At 52.3% G+C, this 25,756-nt stretch overlaps 1 protein-coding gene across 2 annotated transcripts in view; it reads right to left on the bottom strand.

The window, feature by feature from the left end:
• Positions 1–24,536, bottom strand: part of PEPD (peptidase D) — a 131,989-nt gene extending 107,453 nt beyond the window's left edge. The window contains exons 1-4 of one of the 2 annotated variants that reach the window (XM_077132228.1): positions 24,455–24,536; positions 16,420–16,603; positions 14,704–14,831; positions 6,991–7,054 (exon numbers count right to left, since the gene is read on the bottom strand). In XM_077132228.1, coding sequence (XP_076988343.1) covers positions 6,991–7,054; positions 14,704–14,831; positions 16,420–16,603; positions 24,455–24,471 — 393 coding nt within the window. In that variant the 5' untranslated portion in view covers positions 24,472–24,536. The remainder of the gene's footprint in view (positions 1–6,990; positions 7,055–14,703; positions 14,832–16,419; positions 16,604–24,454) is intronic. The other variant, XM_077132229.1, reaches the window with a different exon arrangement.
• Positions 24,537–25,756: the final 1,220 nt, after the last annotated feature.

Genomic DNA, 25,756 nt, shown 5'->3' with positions numbered 1-25,756 from the left:
CACACACAGAACTCCTCAGACTCCTGAGGAAAAGCAGAGGTTTCCCATGGACACCTGGCCAGTGACCCACAGGCCTCTCTTTAAGCGGCGCCCACTGTTGAGTGTAATCCTATGAAAGGGGCTGGATGCTTGCCTTCTCCTGTGCCACTGAGAAAGTCAGCACTGCTCCCCATGCCTGAGTTTACCCCTGCAAATGTGGAAGCTTTTCAAACTATGTGTCATGCAGTCTCCGGAAACAGGGGTACACATAGGGGTCAAATCGGATCCACAAAGGAGTTTGCTTTCCTTTGCAAAGCTTTTAAATTTTTGAATCTGTTTCTGAAGTTAAAAAATAAGGAAACAGCAAAATCTGGATATGATGAACACTGGAATACCTAGCCATCCTGAGCCAGCTGTACCACGTAGCGGCTGCCCGTTCAGAAGTATGGGCTGTCCCTGGTCTGGATGCAGTCCACACAGCTCCCTGTTGCCTCCCACATGGAGTGACAGGTGGCATCCATCACTGTACCACCACAGTGTCGCACTGACATGCTGCCTGTATCTGAGTCTGTAACCCTGATGCCTCCCACATCTGCCCCGTGTCATCAAAGAGAGCAAGTGTATAAAATGTCTTCATCTTCGAACTCCCCCTGGTCATGAACAGCAGCCCGGGCTCTGGGCCTTTACTGTAATGCCCCGAAGGTTCTCTTTCAGGGTTCTCCTGGGTGCCCCTTCTCAGACAGCCACCATTTGCTTTACCTTCTCAATATTCCAACTCAGGATTATCAGTGGGGAAGAGCAGAACTAGGTAACCAGGATTGCTACATCAGGTACCTACATTTTATACATGGTACCAAGTAGCCAGCCGTGGCCCAAGGGTGGTCTCACCGCTGCCTGTCCAAAAAGATGGGTGCATGAGCTGTTGTCATCTGTCTCTCACTGTGACCTGCCACAGATGGCCAAGGCTGCCTGACGTCAAATGGGGCAAGTGCTGGGGAGCTGGGCTGGGGGAACCTTCCCTAACATAAGGGGCTTCCTGTCCCTTTCCCCACTTCTGGGCTTGAGGTCTGGTTACTACAAGCAACTGGGAAATACCTCCCAACTTGCATTTCAGGCTCCATCTCAAGCCACAGGAAATGAAAGACCTTCGAGCCAGTGACCCCTCCAAGGAAGGGTCCTACACATGTAAAAGGGCAAGTGTGTGGTTGAGGGCAGGAACTCTGGGTTCCAAGGGTCCTGGAGACACACACCAAAGGGTCCCTGGACAAATCCCTTTGCCTCTCTGAGCCTCTGTACCTCCCTTCGTGGTTCAACCCAGAATGTGGGAGCTGTTGATGTGACTGGAAATGCAGCTGCTGCCCCAGATTAAAGGACCTGTCCGCTGTCAACACCAGCCCACTTCCAGTAAGCACGACAGTAACAGAAATAATAAAAGTGCTTCAGAACAGCAGTGCTGAGGGAGTGCTGAAGAAAGCTCCTGATCCCCAGAGATTCTATCCTTTGAACTCTATCAAAGCCTTCATTTAGAATTCTGCCTTTAGAGACTGAGGAGGAGCTGGTCTGCAAGGTGATAATTCTATGCTAAGGACTTCACACTTTCTGATTCAGCCCTCCTCTATTTTTCTGCAATTATAGACCATACTCCTTCCCCTCTTCCAACACCACAGTATAAATGGAGTTGGTTTTCTTCCCCCACTTATAAAAACAAAATGTCAGACAGTGGCTGGGGAGGCCGTGACACCAAGACAGCTCTGACACAGCATCCAGAGGCCATGGCTGCGGCAAGTATGGGCCTGGACCCACACCAGGCTGCTGCCTCCAGGTGTCATACAAGGAGATTGGAAGAGTCAAGGTCCCAGAGGGCACCAATGTCAAGACGCAGCTTCTGGGGGGAGAGGAGGACACACCTGCCAAGGGAGAAGGTCACGAACAAAATCAGAATTAAGAATGAGTAGGGTTCTTCCCTCTAACCTAGAAGCACAAGAGAAGTGACAGGTGACCTTGTTGGGGCATGCAAATAAACATTCAGTCAATTTCAGATCCTACATCCAAAGAGATTAATACCATAGGTCACGTGCATGTTAATAGACTTTTTAGATGCCGTGAGTCAACCCCAAAAGCATGATGCTTCACACACATGACAAAAAATAGGAACCCACTGAAAGCTCCCCCCTCTCCATGGTGCAACTGCAGAAGGTGCCAGCAAAAAACAGCTGCAGCCCGAAGACGGCTCCCTGGGGAACACTGACCAGGTACCACTTCACTGTGGGGCCTTCACCCTGCTGTCATCTCCCCCACTACTCCTTACTGCAGCACGGCCCTGGGTCTCACCCAGCTCTGACACTCACAGGGCCCTGGGAGTGGGCAGGGGAAAACACGAGGGTGGAGAACATCTGAGGGAAAAGAACTGGGCCCAGGAGGCAAGACAGTAAAAGGCAGGAAGCAGATCAAAACACAGCCAGTGCAGTTCTTTAGGAAACTAAATATCGAGTTGCCCTATGACCCAGCAAAAGCACTACCTGGTATATACCCAGAAGAGCTGAAAGCAATGACACAAACACACAGTTGCACACCAATGTTCATAGCAGCATTATTCACAATTGCCAAAAGATGGAAACAAACCAAATGCCCATCGACAGAAGAGTGGATTAACAAAATGTGGTATATACATACAATGGAATATCATGCAGCAGTAAGACAAAATGACGTCCTGAAGCACATGACAAGATGGATGAGCACTGAGAACATAATGCTGAGTAAAGTTAGCTAGACACAAATGGATAGATACTGTATGAGTCCACTTTTATGACCAGCTTAAAAGTACAATCAGAGACTTATAATACAGAATTCAGGGGACTTAGAGATACACAGAAGCTAGAGATGGGTGAACTGTGAGCTAATGAGGTTGAACTCCAATGTAAGGAAATAGACAGGAGCAAAGGTGATTCTCTAGTGGGTCTAGAAGTAATATTACTATATTGAAGATGAACAAGACTGAAAGGGGTTGTATATATATATAGACCTACGTGTCCCACTGACTTATACTAGGAATATAAATGGGTTCTTGTAAGAATTACTTCAAAGATATGATTCTTGAATTAAGAGTGTTTAAGTCCAGGGTGCACGGGGAGAACTGCTATTGCATGCTATGAGCTATGTTCAAAAGGAAACCATCAGCACTACCAGAGCAACAGCAGAGGTAAATAACGGGGTAAGGGACAAGAGTTAAGAGGAGGTTTAGACCTCCTATTTGGCGAGGGTGCGTTTATTGGTTTTCTGTCTCTTGGGAACAATGAAATTATCTAAAATTGAGAATGTTGATGGACTGTGGACTTTGGGCCCTCTACATGACGCTCAATGAATGCAGGTGGCTGACTGACGGAGAAGTAGTTTGGTGAACGATGGTGTATACTTATGAATGAAGGTTGTGCTGTTACAAAAAGGAAAAAAGTCGTGAGGCATGCAATGATGTGAATAAACATGTGGGATATTTGGTGAGACAAAATAAGCCAGAAACAAAAAAAATAACAATGGTATGATCACCTTTAGAAAATGCTTAAAAGAAAACAGGGCATAGGTTGCAAGCTTTTAGAGCAGACACATTAAGTCCAGAGTGGTGATTATTACTTCAGGATTTTGAGAGGCTGTTTTATATATATAACTTGATATTTAGAGATAAGAATGAAGCCGAATAGGTTGGGGTCAAAGTAATTCAGAACATAGGGGTACGGAAGACAGTGTCTATATTTTAGAACCACACATACTCCTTGAGACCAGTGGAAGAAAGGTTTATTTGATATGGAACTGAAATTTTCTATACTGCATAATCTAATTCAACCTATCTGTATAGCTCATTTGAACAACTGAAACACAGGAAGCACAAAATAAGAAAGAAGTCCTTTCATCCTGTCTAGTAAACATCCCAGAGTATATTAAGCAGATAATCAAAAGTACTGACAAGATCCCCTGAGGGAGGGGAGAAAGACTATGGAACTATTAAACTTTACCATCAGGGAATCTCCTGCTACTGTATCAAACTTTACGGACACCCAAATCAACAGGCCATGCCCTCGATCATGAGGCTTACTCTTATGAAGCTTATGTAGGCAGAGGAGAAGCTTAGACTACCTATAGGCATGCCTAACAGTTACTTCTGGAGAACCTCTTTGTTGCTCAGATGTGGCCTCAGTATCTCTAATCCCAACTCTGCAAGCGAAATCATTGCCCTCCCCACTATGTGGAACATGACATCCAGGGGTGAAAATCTCCCTGGCGACGTGGGAGATGACTCCCAGGGATGAATTCAGACCTTGCACCATGGGATCAACAATTCCATCCTGACCAAAAGGGGGAAAAGAGTGCAATTCATAAAGTGTCAGTGCCAGAGAGTTCAAATAGAGTCGAGAGGCTTCTCTGGAGGTCGCTCTTACACAAGCTTCAGTTAGACCTTGCTACCTATCATAACCTGCCAACCCCCAACCAGGACCATTCCAGCCAATCCTAAAGAACACCTAGGGCAATTTATAAGATTCCACAAGGGTGCCAGGCACTAGAGTAACTTTCCAGAAACCTGCAACTTCCAGATGGGTCCCTGGTCCAGATAAGTCCTGACACCTAGAGGGTCCAGCCTCTCCAGAATATCAGGTAGCTCCATCTCCCTACCCCATATTAGTGATAGACCCTTCCAATACAAAAAATTTAGAATTGCCATAACCCAAACAACCCCAAAGAGAGGTATGGAAAGATCAAAGGTGATGGTAGAATTATACATAGAAGACAGGATTTGACAAATGAATATGAATGCTGAATCATTAAATTGATGATTAGTCTTCAGTATTTTAGAGCAGCTAGAAGTAAAAACCCAAAACTGCGAAATTATAACCCATGTCAAAGTCTGAAATATGTTCTACAACTAATTTTGGTGCTCTCCTTTGAAATTTATAGCTTTTTTTGCATATAGGCTATTGTTCACAAAAAAAGAAGGAAAAAATGTGAATTGTGATGATGAAGAAGTATTTAAGCCCTCTAGCCTCCTATGTTCTGGGGCAGCTAGAAGTGAAAATCTGAGAGGATCATATGGTAGCCCATGACAAACTGGGATCTGACCTGTTGAAGAGTCCTTTGAAAACTCCTGCTTTCTTATTTCTTCGCTTTGTATATATGTTATATAATACAGTAAAAAAAAGTTAAAAAAAAAAACAACACAAACACAAGCAGAAGTAAAATGTACGCTAAAAATAGCACAAAGGCCAGGAGGAGAGAGAAAAGTATTCCATTGCAAGGTCTTTATGCTGCACAGAGTAGATGGGATAAGTTAAAGACGTAACTAAGTACTAAGTACTAAATTATCCCTCACATAACAAGGAGAAATAGCAAACAGGCCACTAAAGGAGAAAAAATGGAATCATACTTAATCTAAAAGAAGGTAAATGACCAAAGGGGGGAAGAGAAATGAAACAAAATAAAGTTTCAGTGCCTGAAAGACTTCAAATATATAGATGAGAGGTCATTCTGGAGGTTATTCTTATGCAATATATAGATATACCTTATTTCAGTTTTTGTGTATTGGAGTAGTAGAGGGAAACACCTGCAACTGTTGACCTGTAATTCAATAGCCTTGATTCATGAAGGTGATTGGATAACTATAGAGTGTTTAAGGTTTGTCCCTGTGATTGTGGAAATCTTGTGACTGACACTCCCTTCATCCAGTGTAAGGACTGATGAGTAAGAAAAATAAAAAGACAAAAAATAAACAAACAATGGAGTGAAAAAAAAAAAACAGAGCCAGCATCCACGATGTCCACAACTCATCCGCATGTCCCAAGCGCTCACGAGGGCACCGGTGTGGACAGAAGCTGACAGGGATGCAGTGGGCTTAAAAGCCTTGAAGATGGGGAGGAGTCAGCTAGTGGGAGCTGTGGGAACAGCATCCCAGGACAGCAGACCTAGAAGTAGGGCTTTGCTCGCACCCGGGGTGGAACGAAAGCTGGCCTGTGGGGCCGAGGCACACATGTTTATGAAGGTGCACTGTCTGTCCCCTAGTAGGCGTGCCAGCATCTGGTACCAGCTGTGACAGACCAGCTTCTCGCAGCACTGAGTTCGGCCAGGATATGGTGCCATCACCCTCCAGAGCAGGCTGTGCCCTGCCCAGAGGAGAGGGGAGCTGCATGGCCACCAGCAGGCTGGTTCCCCTGGCCAACTCCATAGTGCATTCCAGCCCTTCTTAGCCTGTCCACATGTGGCATCTTCTAGGAAAAAGTGACACTGAGAGGGCCCCGATCAGCTGTTCCTGCCAGGCCCAGATTGGACCTCAAGCAGCAGTTATTGATTTCTGGGTGTTTCTTATTCTTCCCAGCACTGATCTGTACAGGTTTGGGACAGCACCCAAGGAGTAGCCTCCCAAAGAGACCACAGGGCTCATTGCTGTATCTCATCTCTGCCAGAAGGGAGGTCAGCCTTGATTTGGGACAGAGTTAGAGCCTCAGCAGAACAGTCATGCATTACCCAGGCCACACAAACCCACTGGGCAACCACACATGGAAAGAGAGCAAAGCTAAGACGCCCCAACCCTCTCCGCTCACAGACCCTTGTCAGTCTGCAGCTATCCTGACAGTGGCACCCACAGCCCATGAGGATCTGTGGGGAGGACCTTATGACACATGGAAGGCCAAGCCAAGCTTGGAGGTGACCTAGGTCAGACCTTCTGCTTCCTACTACAGGCTCACCCAGAGTCTCAGAGACTTCCTCCCCTCATGCAACAACTTGGTAACCAGACACTTCCACCCACTGAGTCAGGTACGCGGCCACGCAAAGCAACAGTTTTCTTGGAGCAGTTAGAGGTGGAGGTTTCCTGTTTGCCATTTCCAACTAAGAGCATACCTGGGGGTGGGGTGGGGAATGGCAGTTGCACCTGGTGTCCCCCAACGTTCTGTCAGGTTGTGGCAAGAGAGTAGAAGCAATCCAGAAGGAAGCAGATGCACTAAGAAAAAGGAGGAAACAGCTACTACTTACTTCATCTGTGTACTGGACGTTGTCCACAGCATACTTCTCCTTAAAGTGCTCCTTGGAATGGATCCTCAAAGAGAAGCACAGGGAATCTCAGGTGAGGGCTTGGCCATGGCTCATCATGAGCTACCTTCCTGCCAAGTCCTGGGCCCATCCCTACTGTGGCCAACACCTAGTACTGAGTGAATTTGCCCAACACAGACTAGAAGGCCACAGAGCACCAGGCCACAGAGCAACCACTGAACCAGATCTGCCTCCCTGAAGTCCAGCCTATCTGCCCTCCTTTAAGTCCTTGAGCCTGGCAGCCTGCAGCCAACAACTGCAGATGGACCCCTGTCATCTCTCTCCAGTGCCAGTGAGAGCCCACCCAGGCCATCAGCCAGCTCATCCCTCTCTGAAACTTGAAACAAGCTGCCTCCCAGCCTGCAATGGAACCTCTTTAAATAAGGAAAGTAAACATGTGATTAACATTTTTAAAAAGTCGATATCAGTATTACTCAATGTGATGAGAAAAATTCAAGCTTACTCATCACCTCTTAAAAAAGGAGCCTGTAAAAAGATAAAGAGACAGTGGACATGGCTGGGAGCCCTTGCCCACCTCCAAGACTCCTCCTGGTCCCAGCTATGCTGGGCAGGGCTCCAGCCTGGTCCCAGCTATGCTGGGCAGGGCTCCAGCCTGGGCCCAGCAAGCCACCACCCCACCCCAGCCTCTCTGAATCAATGTCATTGCTGGTAACAGAGCTTGCATGGGGAGGAGCACTTACTGATGGGGAGAAGATGGCACAAGCCAGCTCCAATGACACATACACATACCACTCCATGCTGTCTGAAGTATGGACACCACATCACCATGAGGGGATATGCTCTGTCCTTGTCCCAATCCCCAACAGGCTATGGCCTTATATTATCATTGTCACCAGGTGTTAGAGCTAAAAGAGGCCTGGCAGGGTGGGGAGCAGATGGTTTTCAAGTTGTACTTCCTGGGCTCTCAGGGTGAGCAGGTGACTTGGGGGCATGTTGGGGGGAAGGGGGTAATATTGTGCTGGGGAGGCCCAGAGGGAAGAAGTAAGTAAGAGAACTTCAGGACTCAGAAATGACTTCCCAGAGGAGCCAGGCCCTGTGTCAGCATACCACCTATCAGCCGTTAGTGTGGGCACGTGACTTAGTCACCTCAACTACCTTAGAAGCCCTGAACCTCCAGCTCACCCAACCTCCCGTGCCCAGGAAAGACACTGGGATTGTCCTCACCTTCACTCATGACTCAAGACACCTCACCATGAGTCTTAGGAGACTTGCGGTCTGGGAATGTCTCCATGCAATAAACCTGAGGCCAAGGTCCTGACCAGGTGGAATCAGGGGATGTGGGGGTGGCAGAAAACAAGGGAAGGGACTGGAGAGGTAGGGGGATGGGAGAACTGGAAGTAAGGGAGAGAGGGCAAAGGGGACGGGAAAACGAGGGTCTTGTGATCTATGGGTGGTCCCAGGGCTATGTGCCTACCTGTCTGTCCCCCTCTTGCTGATCTCAAACCATACCACTTACCATAGGGAGCCAAGGAGGGGCAAGGGCAAACTGGCCTGTAGAAAGCTCCACTGGTGCCACCCCAGTGTCCAGGAGGATGTAAACATGGGGTTCCAGATCTACCAAATACCCTCAGCCTACGACGGCAAAGGGCGCAGCTCAGCCAGAGCATGAGCAGGGACACAAGGGCCAAAAATCACCTCCCTGAGACACAGGTCTAAAGTGACAGGAACGTTTTGACAGCTTCAGAAGCCCCACTTGCGACAAATGATGATCTGACAGATAAAACCCGAAAAGCTATGAGCATTTTGTCTGGCACTTTGCATTTTTTTCTTTTTAAAAAGGGCAGAGATAATTAAGTTTGAGTATACTTATCTTTCATTTTTTAGGGCTAACTGTGGTAAAGGAAAAAAAAATCATTTAAATGTCACCCTGACAGAGAAGCATGCCAGGCCACCACATCGAATCAGCCATCAAAGTTGCAGCAGGAGTGATCCATAGCTGGGAAGGAGAGGTTAAGAGGGGAGGTAGGTCCACAGGAGCCCTGTAAAGCTCCCAGAAAGGTCACTGGGTGGCTAGAAACTTGCTGGAGGCCTTGGGGTGGGGTGAGGGGCTGCACAGAGAGCCTGTAACCTGCATGGTCTGGGGCCCAGCAAGGGTAGCTCAAACCAGGACCCATCTTATTGGAGACACAAATAGAAACAACCAGACTGGGAGAGGGTCGTCCTGAGTTGGGGAACCAGGATGGGGAACCAGGATGAGCCAACAGAGACGCTGGACCCTCCCCAGAAACGCTGCCTCCCAGCAGAAGGGACAGCTTCGGCAAGACAGAGGAAGTGGGCAGGCCACGGTGGCTCAGCAGGCAAGAATGCTTGCCTGCCATGCCAGAGGACCAGGGTTCGATTCCTGGTGCCTGCCCATGTAAAAAAAAAAAACAGAGGAAGTGATGTCCCAACTCAGAGGAGCTCATGACCTCAGAAGTAGGCCAGCATCCAGGGACCTGAGCCCTCGTAGGCCTCGCCACCAGCGGCTGGGCCCAGCATGAACTAGGGAGGGCCTTTCCAGGAATTCGGGGTCAGACTCAATGCCTGCTCACTCTGCAGTGAGGGCTGACTCTGCACGCGGGACCTCCTATGGGAAGGAGACGATGAATCAGTCCCACACAAGGCAGACACAATGGAACCTCCCAGAAAATGAAATTTCCGAGCGCAGGTCTTGCTGACTAGCTGACCACCTGCACGCGGTTAATGAATAAATAACAGGGCCAAATTACAGCAGTCACCATCAATTTCCGGCTGCCTGGGCTGCCTTCAGCCACACACAGCGCTGCTGCCTCTCACTCTGCTCTCCACGGATGCCTCTACACCTGCTCCAGGATGGGAGCCGGCAACCATTTCAAGGTTCTATCAGCTTGACAAGGGAACCACAGAGCTCTCCCCAGCGGCAGGCGCCCAATCCTGGAGGCCACGGCCGTGAATGAGCCAGAGCATGGCAGCACAACTCAGAGGGGGTGACAGGGGTGAGGGAAGGAAGGGGAGATGATCAAAATGAGGTCTCTGAGTGCCCCCAGGCCTCAGGGCCCCAGGAGTGGTGCCAGATGGCAGGGTCTGTCAATCGTCCAGCCAGGCCTCAGGTTACCCACGATCAGAAGTTCCAGAACCACCTGAGGTAGGAGCCAAGGAATTCAGTCCCTTCTCAGGAAGGCCTGTGCTCTACACCCCTCCCTGAAAGAGGAGGGAGCCAGGCTGAGGCCCTAGGGAGGCTGAGGCAGCCTCAGGCCTCATAACACAAGGTGTGTGTTGGTGGGGGGGGAACAGGGGCTGTGAAAATCATATAAAGGAGTCACACACACCACACAAACACATACACTCTTGCATGCACACACACCACACACACATATCCATACACCACACACACAAACACCACAGCACACACATACACACAACACACACCTCCACATACACATATATCCACAGCACACACAAACTGCAACACACCACACATACCAGGTCTCCCATACAAAAAGGAGAAGTGTTCAGAGCCTACAGTCTTCAGCCCTGGAGAAACTCATTCACCCCACTCCTCATGGGCATCCTGAAGCCCAAACAGGTCCCCCAGCAGAATGTGTGCCCCTCCGTGCAAATCCCAGCCAGGAACTACTGTCTCACGTCCAACCCCACAGCTGAGGTCTCAGCTAGGGATGGAGCAGGATAAAGTCAAGCCACAAAGGTTCTGAGATGGACCCCCAACTTGGCCCAGGCATTAACTCTCATGCGCTCCCGGGTGTCAAATCAGATGTAATTTCCCACCTGCTCAGAGGCTCCCCTACACTTCAGCCCAAGTGGCCACCAGCTAAGCCCGATTCAGATAGGGGTTGATGGGAAATGCTATAGTGTCATAAGGAACCATGCTTTTGTGAGCCAAGATTCCAAATGAAAACAAATTAGAAGCCACCCTCCTCCTGTCCCAAAAGGGTCCTGGAGCAGGGATAAGCCCTGGCTGCCCATGGCCCCCTGGGCATCTGCAGTGCTGACAACAGGCCAGACTATTTATGCAGGAAGCAGCAGATCCTGCAGGCGGGGGCGGTGTTTCCCTGGGTGACTTTGGATTGCAATATCTGCCAGATGGATTTTCAAAAGCCATCAGAGAGAGACTGAAAAGGAAGCTGAGGAGCTGAAGGCCAAATATTCAGTCTGGGGGGTGGGGTTTGATTGCAAAGCCAGGTAATCCCAGCAGCCTCACTCTCTGTGCCTCATCGATTAGGAGAGTGGCTGAAAGAAGGCTTATTTGATCAATCCTGCCCACTGCCCAACTCCACCCCCAAACAACAAACCCCCTCACTTCGCCACTGCCTGGCTACATCAAGCTTTCTCTCCTGAAGGCTCACCCCAGAGCAGAGGAAAGGAGAGGCCTGTGGGAAGGCCAGAGTGGGCAGCCAGGTCTGCAGGCGACAGGGGTCCCTCTCTCTGCTGTGGGGCCAGGATCTCTTCTCACCCACACATGGAGCCTTTTCCCACCACAGCAGACCTACCTCTACCCACAAAGGTCACCTGAGCATAAATGTCCACACTGGACAGGCAGCTGGCTCGGCAGAGTGGAGAGAGATTAAAGGAGAACTTCTAACAGCCACTCTGAAGCCCAGCGGTGGCCAAGGCACAGAACGTTACTCCTGTATTATTTGAAGATTATGCTCCAAAAAAGCCAACTGTGACCAGATGCTCCCTGACCAACCAGATTCTGGATTTTAAACCCTCAAGTCAAGTAGCATTTGGCTTCCCAGATGGCAATTGTGGGTAAACATGGTGAAATGGGCTTAGGGTTTCCCACCAGGCTGGGGAGTCCCCAAGCAGGAACCAGGCCTCTCCTCCCACAGCCCAGAACAAGTCTACCCTCAAGCAATGGACGAGCAGGCAGGCATGCCATGACCTCTATGAGAGCTGGCTCTCCAAAGAAGAAGGAAACACAGAGACAGAGCCTCTGTGCACTCAGAGCTGCCACCTCTTCAGATAGGAAGTCCAGGGGAGGTCCTGCTGAGGCCCTGGTCAGACCCACCCTGAAGGCATCTTCCTCCACCACCATCTGTCCAGCTGTCAAGGATGGAGGCCTCTGCCCTGGTTGCTGTGGCTGAGTCTCTGAGTAGTGGGGCACCTCAGAAGAGTCTGAGCCAGGGAGATGATGGTAACCAGATCAAAACCAAGGGGGCCACCCAGAGTCAAGGGTCATGCAACACGGGGACCCCAGCTACTCCTGGGATGTGCCACTCCTAGGAAGGGCTGAGGCCACAACTCTGCTCATGTGATCATTTGGGCTGGGGAAGATATCAGGGAGGATCCTCTCACCCCTGAACTCAGTGATGAATCTTACACACTGGTTGTTTCACTTACCAGGGCTGCATAACAAATTACTCCAACACAGCGGCCTGAAAAACCATGTATCACACCCACAGGTTCTGAAGGGTGGGAATTTGGACAGAACAAAGTGAGGATGGTTTATCTCTGCTCCACAAAGTCTGAGAACTCACTGGAAAGATAACCTCAGTCACTCTCATGTCTGGTGGTTGGTGCTGGCTTTTGGCTGGGGCCTCGGTTTTGCTGCACACCATCTCTGCATATGGGCTTCCTCACAACATGGAGGCTGGCTCCCAAGGGCAAGCGCCCCAGGAAAGGGCACCAGGTGGAAGTCACCTTGGATTTCATGATCAAGCCTCAGAAGCCCCACTTCTCAGAAGTGGCACTACCACCTTCACTCATTAAGGCAGGCACAAGGTCTGACCAAGCTTGAGCAGAAGAAAAAGGAGATACCACCTCTTGATCGAAAATGGCAAAGAATAGTGCTTGACCATTTTTGGAAATTACAATCTATCTTCCCCCAACCCCTGAAATCAGGGCCACCTCATTTTAGGGTCACAATGACCATCACTGTAACTGCAGCCCTCGAGGCACCCTGTGAGCTCGGCAATGTTGTTCCACAGACACAGCACTGGAGACCCCAGGCAGTGACTAGAAACCCTCTACTCCCCGTGCAGCTGGCAGAGAGGCCCCGCCAAGCAGTCAGGCAAGCCAGGTCACTGAACCTGACTCACCTTTCACACCGGAGCAGTTAGGATTCAGCCAGCAATGTCCTGCTAAGGGGTTACTTCTACCGTCAACAACAAAGACCATGGCAGGAGAGGGAGGCGAGAGCTGGGAGAGGTGGGGCCACCCCACACTTGCCTTGGACCTGTTTTGACAGGGTAGGCAGAGGGGTCCCCAGGGTGATAGATACACATCCATGGGGCCTGGTCTCCTCCCCATCTTTGCCTTCCCTGCTCTCCCCATCCAAGTCTGAGGCCATAGGGAACTGGAGTCCTCAGGAAAACCCGAACCTTGGGAGGACTCATGGAGTCCCTGCTGGCAGGGCAACCTCCCAGCGTCCCACCCTACACCTGGTATCTGAACAGTGGGAAGTTGCTCCTTATCCAGCAGGGAAACCTTTGCCTCTGAGATGACCTGGACCTGAGTGGTGGCCCAGCATCTAGTCCAAAGGCCAGCTGCATGAGGCGCGTCCACACTCACCCTCCCTCCCAAGGGCCAAGCCAGCTGCAGGAAAGGCCCTTCCTAGGAGAAGCCGGACCTGCTTCCTGTTTGCTGCTGATTCTGCTTAAGCAGAGTTTTCAGGAAAGGAAAGGCTCAGGGTCAGGCTGGGATCCTGCCAAGCAGCCCTGGGGCAGGACGGTCACCAGCTTGCCAGCCTGATACCTTCACCCCAAGATAGCAGAAGAGGCAGGGGCAGGACCCACAAAGGAATCTATAAAGTTCACAGTGATTAGCTGGTGGGGGGTGGGGGTGGGGGTAAAGCAGAGGGGAAACAGGGAGAACGGGAAAGCCCTGCCATGACCCCAGCCCTCGGCAGCAAGCAGGGTCCCTGCAAAGCCAGGCAACTTATCACTCAAACCAGCTACAGACTCGCCAGCCCGCCTGGCCGGGAGTATTCTGTGACACTAGGCAGCAAAGGCTGCAATTTCTACATTAGCCCAGAATAATTATTCTCCAGGCACAAAGGACAGGCTGGAAGAAGGGAAGCTCCTAGCAGGATCCTCTGATCACGTCACATCTTCTCAATTATGCACAGCTACTGTCTCAGTGCCTCTGAGCAGGCAGGAATGGCTCCTCAGAAGGGTGGCACAGCAGAGGAGCCCTGGAGCTGGCCAGGGCTAGGGATGCTGGGGAAGGGGCAGCCTTTCAGCACTGCTAGGCCCGTGGTCTGACTATTCTCCCATGCACAGCCCTAGACCTCTTCTCACAGATGAGGAGGCTGAGGCCTGTACAACTGAGTCCCAAGGGCCTGCCCATCAGTGATGAACCTCAGAGAAGGGCCCCAGGCTGCTCTCCCTCTTTAACCACCTCCCCAACACACACACACACCAAGGTGGGACGCACATGCATCCTGCCACGCAGAAGTGACACACCACTGGGGCCAGAGCCTCAGGCATCTTAACAAAGCTAGAAAGTTGGAATTCCAAGATTAACAAACTACATCTCCAACAACAGATCCCCTCACCCCAACATGTGCAGTTCTTGCTCTGAGGTTCCTTCCCAGTCAGGGGTGGAGCTCTGGCACAGAGAGACCACTGTCCCTCCCTCCTTCCCACCAACAGGCCTGCCCTGTCCTTATCCCACAGCCCCCAGCAACCCCAAAACATAACCTGCAGTGCTCCTTACTTCCCCATCCAGGTGGCATAGTTGGCAGGAAGCCTGGGCACAAACAGGGTGGACTTCCCGGAGTCAACGTCAATCACGCCGTAGCAGCCTGGCTCAGTGACGCCAAATGCCCAGTGAAAGAAGGACTCCTGGGGTGATAACAAGGATCTTGTTACCCAGCTGGCTGGATGGAGATGGGGTGCCAACCAGAGTGTCCTCCCACCTGCACCCCAGAGACCAGCTCAGGTCTGCCTCCCCCCAGAAACCACACCCTAGCCTTGCACAGCCCCTCAGTCCGCCGCTGCCTCTGCACTTGTGTGTTCTCCCATCTCATTCTCCCATAAGAGGCAGCCTGTCTCACTCCTCTGTCCTTGCTTAGAGCCCTCTCTGATCAGGTGGGCCTCACACATGTGCCCCATCCCACCTCCCTCCATGGCAGGTCCATGACAGGGCATCCTGGATCATGGCCCCTATCCAGCCCCACTCGTCTAGCTTGACCTGTGCCTCTCTTTCCCCCATGGCTACAGGCAGGACAGATGACACATTGCCTTGGATCCCTAGGCCACGCATCTGCACCAAAATGGATTCCTCCATTTAGGACTTCTTACTTCCTTCTCCCACCCCCAGGGCAGCTGATGACTTCCGTGTTTAGCAATAAATGCTGAGCTAAAATAAATGTATAAAGGTATGAGGTGGAGGAGGATCTCTTCTAAAATTATCCTTGAAGAACATCAGTAAGGGAGCCAAGAGATGAATTTAGGAAATCGGTTTTTAAACCACAGAATATTTAAACCTTCAAGAAGCATCAAGACTATTCAGAAAACATTTAAGCTTTCATGCCTCTCATCACAGGCTTGTAATCTCCAGCATGGCAAAGGAAAGAACCTTAGAAAGGACAAGAGGTGCCTTCAGCAGAAAACACCCTGCAATCACATTCAGCACTGGCTCCCAGCCAGCCAGTGTCCCCCGCATACACAGGTCCAGTGGGGAGCCTACCTCCCCTCCACCACTCAGCTCCCTTCGCATTCCCCTGCCACCTCCTGGCCTACACTCTGGATGGCCCCATCTTCTACGCTCTGCCTGCCCCCACTATGGCCAGGCCCCAGCTCTGGGCCCCATGGGAAGGAGTCAGAAGATGGGGTTCCAATGCCAGCTTCAGCCCTCAACAGGCCATTTTCTCTTTAGGCTTCAGACTCCTTACCTATAAAGTAGGTGCACCATTTCAAGGCACCCCTGGTGTCCTGGGGAAACCCCTTGGTTGAGCGTCTCTACTCCTGTTCTTAGGGACCAAGGGCTGCTAGGGATAGTTGGCCAAGGCTGCCACATCCCTGCTGGTTTCCTGCAGCCAGGCTACCCACTGCTTCACAGGATCCCAGAACCTCCGGGAGGTTCCCCGGTGAGATGTCAAGGGTCATCAGCGTCCACCCCAGCCACTAACTGCTGTTCGGGGCCCTGTCTGGAGGAGCTGCCCCAGCCCAGGCTGGGCCATAGACAGCTGCCTACCACACCCCCATCTCGACCTGTGGAAATTCACCCTGGCCTTCCAAGCCAACAGCCAGTGCAGCCTCCTCCGTGTAGACTTGCCTACTTGCGCCCCCTGGAATATCACTTCTCTGTATCTCCAGGCTCCCTGATGGGGTGAAACTGCTCCCTCCCAACCAGGCCTAAGGCTGGAGGGAAGCGGATAGGTCCACAGTGGGGACACCTCAGGGGCCAGAAAACCTCTAGGATGCTCACCTGGCGGAAGAGGACCCCAGTATCTGTGCAGTAGCGCTGTGTCTCGTCCCCGCCCTGCAGAAGCACAACCGAGCGTGCTTGCACCGCCGCATTCTTCCGCAGGCGCTCACACAGGCGTTGCCGGTTCAGGCCAAACAGGGCCAGCGGCACCTTCAGGGTCTCATTCCCCAGCCAGAAGGAGGGTCTGCAAAGACATAGCCACAAGGGCCTCCATCAGCACCACCAGGCACAGCCGCCACTTGCGGTTTTGAGGTGACCGACAGGAGGATGAGCCTGCCCTGGACCCCCATTAGCAAACAGCCAACCTGTGATCCCGAAACTGGTCCCTGAGGACCATAGCAGGCTCATCAACCATGTAAGTGGAAAGGATGGATAGCTGGGTCTGCTCAACTGGGGTGGGCAGGCGAAGCCATGGTCTCAGGGAGCGTCTGTGATGGTGTAGACACACCCGCACATTCGACACATGTCCTCGATCTGGCTGAACTAACAGTCAGGTTGGGTCTGGCCCAGGCAATACTGGAACCCTGGCATTCATGGGCTGCCACTACCCTGCATTCTGCCTCCTTCTCTGCAAACTGCAGATTCCCCTGCCCCGCCCAGGACTCCCACCCACTGAAACATGCACAACTTGGCCCACAGTACCAGGTTCCCAGAGAGCCCACAGAGTAGGTTCCAGACCTCGTCTGGCCTCCAAGGGTCGTTTTGGGTTCTGCTGAACCCTCAAGCTTCCTCCATTCTCACTGTCTCCTCCCTCCTGGCTCAGCCTCCACGCAGGGCCACCCTGGGCTCCATCCAGGAGCCTCCTCCCTAAGTGCACCCTCCCGTAGCACCCAGGTATACATTGTGCCTGCCTGCCCCGCAGCACCTCTCAGATGGCAGTGAGCTCAAACTAAGTGGGCACCACACAGTCCTATACCCCTGTCTCCCTCACCATCTTTCCCATCTCTGTCCCTTTGCTCAGGCTGAAAACCTTGGGGTCATCCTTCGGTCCTCTCTCAATTCACCTTCCATCCCACAGCAAGTCCTGTCGGCTCAATCTTCTATAGACATCCAGAACCCAGGCTTTCTCCCTGTCCCCAGGGCCACCCCCAGTGTGGTTCCTCCCCATCTCCTGCCTGGACGTTCCAGAACCCCACAGGGATCTCCCAATGCTCTCGGCCCTTCTCCAACCACAGCCAGAAGGATCCCTTGAAAATGAAAATCACACCAAGTGCTCCCCAACCCATAGTCTCAAGGCTTCCTACAGAATTTAAAACAAAATGCAAATTCATTCCCCCACCCAAAGGCCCTGAGGGATCGGCCTACCCACTTCACCAGCCCCTGGCTAAGGACATCCTCCCTCTTCCCTAAACACACCACAAGGCTCCCAACTAGGGCTCTTTTTTTTCTTTTATTAATAAAACCAATCAACATGTAACATGAACATTCTTAATATATGAACATTTCACACTTGGTGAGCAATCAATGGCTCACAATAGCATCACATAGTTGTGTACTCATCACCATTATTATTTTGCAGAATAATTACATCACTCCAGAAAAAGAAAAAAATAGAAAAAAAGAAAAAAGAAAAAACTCATACATACCATACCCCTTCCCCCTCCCTCTCATTGACTACTCCAACTAGGGGTCTTTTGCTCCCACCTGAGGACTTTTGCTCCTCCCAGGACCCACGGGGCTCCCTTTCTCACTTTCTGTCTCCGTCTTCTGAGAGGTGTTTCCTAATCACTCCATCTGTGTCAGCCCCCACCCCACTGCACGGGCGTGGAATCCCCTTTCACTACCTAACATTGTGTACTCATTTGCTTGTGGTCTCTCCAGCTAAAATGTAAGCTCTGTGAGGGCAAGCACCTTGTCTCATTCCTGGGAACTAAGAGTGCCTAGGATAAAGCAGATGTCCAACATCTGCAAAATGAATGAATAAATGGAAGGAGTCCATTTATTCTAGTTTGCATGGGCAGTCCCAGAAAACAGAGCTGGACCCCGAAGTGTGGCTAGAGTGGGGCTGGCACAGGAAGATGAAGAGGTCAGAGAGGGTGGGACGTGCAGGCTGTGCAGGAGGGGCCTGTGCAGGTTCTCAGGTAGGTGTGTGCGTGCCAGGGAAGGTGGTAACTGTGGAGGAGGGCAGGGATAGCTCAGAGCTGGTGTAGTTACCAAGGTAGGAGAAGGGGGGTTCTACCTCAGACACCTGCAATGAGAGCCAGATGGGGAAATGGAAACTTTCGTCACAGCCCTGCAGCCATGAAGAGATTTCAGCCACCTCCTGCTTATAAATTGCCCGCCTTGGGACGCTCAGAGCTCCTGACCCTCACACCTAGGACATTGGAGCAGGGGACCCCTCCTGTACATCTTTCTCCAATGCCACCTTCTGGGGTGACCTTCCCAGGTTTCCCTACTTAAACTTGCAATTCTCTCCCCTGCCCTCCTCACCCCTGCCTCTTTTTCTCCCTGAGCACAGGTGCTGGGTTTTCTCCAACCTTTCTCTGGATGCACTCTCCAACCCGCTGTGCCCAGGAGAGGCATGGAGTAGGGCAGGCCCCTCACCTCTGACTGGCATCCCCTGGCTCCCTCCCCAGCAGGTCTGGCCAGGCCACCCTTACCCATAGCACAGGTCTTGCTAGGCTCTTAGTCAGCTTTTCCTTCTCTCTCCTGGTCCCCTGACCTGCCCACAGTTCTGTAAACTGGCCCTCATTGAGCTCTCTTCTGTTACCTCACATTAACTGTCTTCTTCTGGCTGGGTCCCTAATATGATGTGTGTCACCTCCTAATATAAATGTCACAAGAGTTTGTTGGTGGCGTCCGTTTCCGCCCACCAGAATGCAAAACGCACCACGAAGGCAGAGCTCTGTGTCTGCTCTGGTTGCTGCTGTGCTCTGAGGCTTGCACAAGAGCTCAATCAACACCTGCTGGGTGAATGATGGCTGCACATGCAACTGGGCAGTGGGTGGGATGCAGAACCCCAGTGCCCCAGCATGGCCAGGAAGGGTGGTGGGGTGATGGACACCCTCCCCAGCTGGGCATCCATGCTCCCCCCCAGGACTCACAACCCTCTGAGGCAGGTGGATGGGTAAAGCAGGCAGCCAGGACTTCCTCAAAGCTGGGCTTCTTTTCTGCACACTCAGACACAAGGATGCCAGGCGAGAGGCCCAAGGAAGGCTGTCGTGTAAACATGACAGTACCCCAGCTGGCCACAGTCAGGAACCGAAAGTGCAGCTGCCAGCACCCATGCCTGGGCGTCCCCTGCCACTTCCCACATCTTCCTGTCATCCAGGAGAGTCCACGGTGGGGGCCGTGTGGGGAGCACAGGGAAGAATCATCTCAGCACTGTGGAGGCCACTGTGACGGTCAGCCTCAGCCAAAGTTGCCCCCCATCCATCTGGACCCATCACCAATGAAAATGCCACCAGCTGAATATGCCACACCTCGGCCCTCAAGCCTACAAAGCCCAGCCCTGCCCACTTCATCTCCCACCTCCCACCAACCCCCTTCCTCTGCTTCAGCCTCCCTCCCTACACATACCAGGTGTCAGCTCTCAGAGAGCCTATAAAAGGTCTCATTTCTGCAATGCCCCAGGCAGGGACTTGTTGGCCCAAGTCAAGCTGGGAAATTGGTACTCGGCTGCAACTGTGAGGAAACTCGACCTCACCAGGGTCAGCTAATAATACCAGTTCCTTCACAGGGCACAGCCAGAGCCAAGTCCAGCCCTGGCCCACCCCTTAGCTGAGCTCTGAGCATGGGGGAAGGGCAGCTCAACATGAGCCACCAGGCAAGCAATGTGCTCCATCATTAATTACTACAGACACCCCCAGATCAAGGTTTAGAGAGACATGCCCTTTGATTCTTCATGGCATAAGTCAAACCCCCAGAGAGACTGTTGGGCCCAAGGCCAGAACAGGTGACTTCTCCCTGCAAATTCAGCAAAAAATGTGCCAACAAAACATCTCCAACTGGATTCTGCTTGAGCTCTGGTTAACTGGCTGGCACCTGGGGCTTAAACTGCAAAAGCCATGCCATCCCCAGTCCCAGCATAAATATGGCACACTTTTCTGCAGGCGGCTGAGCATATGCACAGCAGCCCAAGGAGCAGCAGCAGGGGCTGGTGGACCAACACCTCTGCACATCAGTGAGACCAAAAGAATAAGCCCCCAGCCCCCACGGGTCCACCCCACACCGCAACTTTCCAAGGTGATGCAGTATCCCACAGTGAGAACAGGATGGTCAGGAGTGGGGCCTGCCCCCATGGAGGGTGTGATGCTGCCCTGCAGCCAGTCCCTGTCCCCAGGAACCCTGTGCCTCTATCAGCCCAGGGCCACTCTCTCCTCTCTACAAAGGCCAGCTAAACAGTTCTTACCTAGGCCCATGGAACCCTAGGGATTCCACACAGAATTCAGGGACTCCTGGACATGGATAGGGAAATCCTATCCATTCCCTTCCATTTCAAATATAAGCAACTAACCACAAGTGTTGGTGCACATGAATCTATCAAGAACAAATAGTACAGGTGTTCTCACAGCCCATTGTTGCTACTGCTCTCTCTCAAAACTGCACTTGGATTCATCACTATTTCAAAATTAAGGTGGTTGTTAGACCTGCTTCTAATTTTATTATTTAATGTGTTAATAATGAGCCATACACTACTATATCACAAACTTGTTTTTTAATATTTTAACAACTGCATTTCAATGCAATTGGTTTTCCCTGTTAATTGTCTGCATTTTGTTTCATGCATTCAAAACCATTATGCTGAGAAGGGGCTCTAGGTTTCACCAGATGCCTAAGCATCAGCAAGGCCAGCCCTATGAGCCTGGCTGCAGAAAGCTTCCAGGTAGCTAGCTGGAGCCCCCAGTCCCTCCCACTCCCGAGAGAGAGGGCTCTATGAAGTCAGGACCAGGCCAAGGAGCAGACCGGGTAGTAGAAAGGGGGCACTCAGTGGCCAGCCTGCCTCCCGCAGACCCACCTCTACCTCAGCCCCCAGGGTCAGCCCAAGGCCTCTGTTCCAGTGGCACAACGTTCACATCAGGATAAGGATGGGTTTTTATCCAAGACATTGACTCTGGCATGACCTGCAACCCAAAAGAATTACACCCAGGGCAACTCACTGGATGCTTCTCACTGAGCAACGGCTCTCTGGGTATCAGCTCTCTGGGAGCTACTTGGGTAGGGAATTAAGGCTAGGTCTCCACTGTACTCCTTGGAATTCTGTCCCTCCTGCAACCTTCAAATTCTTTCCTTGATCACTGAATCTCCAGGAAAGTCACAGGGACAGGATGTTTGGACAAATTTAGAGGAAAGCCCCCCTCCATTTATTTAGTTTCCCTCCTCCTTTCATTTAGCTCAGATGCTAGTAACAGGGTAGCCTCAGGCAGACCCTGTGGATTCACTCTGAACTGGGCTCTGGGCTCCAGAAATGACAGGAGGGCATGAAGGATGCAACCCCTCACCCAGCCAGGAGGGGCAGGCAGGGAAAAGTGCCATGCCAGTGGGGAGCTGGGATTTTCTGGAGTTCTGAACAGGAAGCCTTTATGGGGGGTTGGAGGGCAGGGTGTTCCTGGGGGAAAGAGCCATTTGAACTGGTCCCCCAAGCATACAAACTATGGATGTGAGGGACAAGGGCATTCCAGGACCAGGAGGTGAGTGGGCAAAGGGAAAAGGAGAAAGGCAAAAGCCATGTGGAGGGTGCAGGTACAGACAGGTCTGGCTCGGGCAGAGAGGTCTCAAACCCAACCATGGAAAACGTATTCCCAACCTGGGAAAGGCAATGCCCCTTCCCAGGAAGTGCCTGGGGGTCCCTCTCCTAGGAGTGGTGAGGGGAGGTCTGACCCCAGAGCAGACCCTCTGTGGGGGTTGCAGGACCCTCATTTCAAACCTGAAGTTGCTGCCCAGGCTGACAGGGCAGAGCAGGATCAATACCAAACACCCCCTAGAGGAACATCTAGTGTTTATAATTGAACTTGAGATGCTAGCTAGGGCTTCCATTTTTTCCAAAGCACATGAGCACGCCCCAGTCACCTGGGGCTCTCATGTCCCAGGCTCCAGTAGGACTCCACAGGTGAACAAACCCTACTCCTAGGCAGCCTATGATGATGACTGGATAGTGTGATGCCTAGGCACACACTCTAATTTATCTTATGAGTGCAGCTGGGGCCAAGATTTGCTGGAAACACTCAAACCTCTTTCACATAGGGATGCCCTCAAGGCAGCCTTGGGATCAAAGCATCTGGCCGGGCAGCCCCATGCCAGCCTGAGTGACTCTTCCCAAGGAGGCCCTGTTGAGCTTTGGAGGCCTCCTGTACCTCTCAGGTATCCCTTCCAATAGTACACCCATCCAAGATTTCTGTCACTCTGTCACCCCCTCACCCAGTCCCTGTGTCAGTGTCTTCTTAACCTTGTCTTTGCTAGAAGAATCCTCCTTCTTGGATCCTGCCAGCTCCAGGGTGACTCCCACCCCATCACCCAGCCTGGATTCTCTGCACCTTCAGGCCATCCAGGAACCCTGAACATAACTGCAGTCCCTGGAACTCTCTGGGATCACCTGGCCAGTCCAGACATGGGAACAACAGACCCACATTGAGGCACCAGTCTGCACTCACCTGTCACTCTGCTCATTAAAGCAGAGCCACAGGCTGAGTTCAGGGAGCTAACCTAGGGTGCTTTGAAACTCATTTGGACCTTTGCATACACAGTCCCCTGATCAAGGGGTGTCTCACTGCTCAAGGACTAGCACAAATATCACCAGCGTGTGAAGTCTTCCCACTCTCCCCAGTGCTCAGAACTCACACCTCTCCATGACATACACCAAGACCAGAAACAGACACCACAGATGACAGACTGTCCTGGGTCTGCCTGCTCCAGGAGCCTGTAAGCACCTGAAGGCAGACCCAGTGCTGTTCCTGGAACACAGCAAGTGCTGGTTAAATGTTTGATAGGTATGTTCTGAGCTCTACCGACCTTGGAAGCCAATTGAGAAACCATTCTCTGTTGTCATTCTCCCTACCTTCCAAAATAAGAGCTGCATTCAGTCTACCAGTTTCCCACACCCTGATCTCAGTTCCCAATCTGGCACTGGGGCACTGCCCCCAGGATCACCGAGACCCACACCCCTTTCCTTCAACCCCTCCCCACTATTGGACCTGAACCTGAACGCACACACAGCCCAGGGAAAGGATCTCTAGAAAGAAGATCTTAGAAAGTTAAAGCCCTTCAAGGGTCCCTCAGGACAAAGTCTGAAGAGGCTGCCTGGGGGACCACACCCTCCAGCCAAGAGAACCTGCCTCACCCTTCCCTGTCCCCAGCACTCTGAACTAACCTCTCAACCTTTGCTCAGATGTTCCCTCAGCTGGGACATTTTCCCCACACTTTAGTGGGCCCATCTGTCCACACTTCCTCCCACCAGGACTGTTCACCTATGCTTTCATTCAACAGAAATTTACTGAGTACCTACTGTGGGCAAGGCGCTGTACTAGTGGGGCCCAGCAGTGAACCACAGAAGGGTTCTGCCCCTACATTCTAGAGACAATAAACAAGGAAAATTAAAAGCACTATATATCTTATCAGATGGTGATAAGAGATGCAAAAAGTGGAATGGGAGGTTAGGGAAACTCTCTCTGAGAGTGACACCTGGGGCTGGGGAGAGGATGGGAAGTGCCTCGATGGTGCAAGGGGGGTCCAAGTTCATCTTATACACGCCCTTGCAACGTCCCTATCCTAGGATCGTGGCAGTAAACGTGGACATAAGGCCCTCACCGCGGCCGCACACAATGGGGACACCTCCCGCGGCTGAGGCCGGAGCGCCAGGGCGGCCCCCAAAGCCCAGTCGGTAGCAGGGAAGGTAGGTGAGGGCCCCAGCGCTGACTCCCGGCTTGGAGAGTGCAGCTACGGGCCCCACGCTCGGAGGCCCGCGCCGCGGGAAGCAGCGTGAGCACACAGCCAGGCCAGCCCCGGCGCGGGCTGAGGACTGTCACCCTCAGCCCAGCCGGGAAGACCGAGACGCCCTCCGCGCCAGCGGGCAAGAGCGAAGGAGGAGAGCAGCACTCACCCCGCGGAGGCCGCCATGTTAGTCCAGCCCGAGCGTCACGTGAAGTGCGGCGTCAGCTGAGTCGGGCCCCGGACCAAATGCGGTGGGCGGGGCCCGGGAGGCGGGGCAGGGAGCTCGCAGGCGGAAAGGGGCGGAGCCACGGGCGGATTGGGTGAGGATCTGCACTCGGGCCGCAGGCGAGGGGCGGTGCCGGAGGGGCGGGGCTGGGAGCCTCTGTCCCGCCCTCAGAGGCGGGGCGTCGCAGGGGAGGGAAGGGCGGTGCTACAGGAGGGGCTGTGAGGGCCCGGACGGGTGGGGACAGCCGAGGAAGGACCCTTGGAAATGAAAAACGTTAGGGAGGAAAGAGAGGGCTGCTGACCCAGCCTAGGCCCGGGCCAGAGATGAGATTTGTTGCTGAAGAAAGGAAATGGCTTGAGTAAAGGCCTGAGTGACTGGGGGAACTGAAACGTTCTGGGGAGTGAGCGGGTAGTGAGAGGTGCAGCCTCAGAGGTAAGCAAGAGCCAGATCCTCTGCTTGGGCCTGTCTGGTAGGATCTTTTTCAAGCTTCCTCAACTACAGGGTGGAAAAGGACGTGGAGTAAGGAAGGTTAATGAGGAGGGCTGGGGAGAGGTAGGCACAGTGGAGAGGGGTTCAGGAGGGAGAATCAGCCTTTCGGCTTCCCCCTTGCCCTAAGTGGGCACTGGTGTTGGTGCTGAGTCCTCCAGAGAGATTTTGAGGGTGGGGAGTGGGGTGAGATGTGGGAAGCAGACGTTGTCCTCCTTGGGCTGCACGTACCATAAAACGTTAGTGATACTAAGGGCAGCTGCCTACAGATATGGGCCTCTCCCTGTGCCAGACACCAGCCCGGAGGCATTGCAGATGTTAAAATCTCACAGCAGCCCTTATGAGGCAGGGGTCATCCTTAGTGCCACTTTGCTGATGAGGAAGCTGAGGCACAGAGAGGTAGGTCACTGGCCTGAGCTCTCACAGCACTTGAGTCAGGCCCCTGAGCAGCACCCCACATGACTCTGTGAAGAAAGGGACTCCTGGGCTGGTGGGGGAGGGTGCCCCTGAGGTCCTTGTGGACAGAAGGCAGGTGCAGCACCTGCCCACAGAGTCCCTGACCTGAGGCCCTAGCTGACTCGCAGCTAGAAGTGCCTTTGATCAAAGGGCTTGAGTTGGGGAAGCTCCTTATTTCTTTGTCCAGACAAAGATATGGGTTACCAGGGCTGGGCTGGGGGCTCCTGGGAGCTGTGAGCTGGAGAAGCAACTCCTGTTCACCCCCACAAAACGGGGAAGAGAGGTGTGGGTGAAGGGCACGCA

This window comes from Tamandua tetradactyla, chromosome 16 (genome assembly GCF_023851605.1).
Source record: "Tamandua tetradactyla isolate mTamTet1 chromosome 16, mTamTet1.pri, whole genome shotgun sequence".
Taxonomy (NCBI): domain Eukaryota; kingdom Metazoa; phylum Chordata; class Mammalia; order Pilosa; family Myrmecophagidae; genus Tamandua; species Tamandua tetradactyla.
This window is presented reverse-complemented; position numbering and strand designations above follow the sequence as displayed.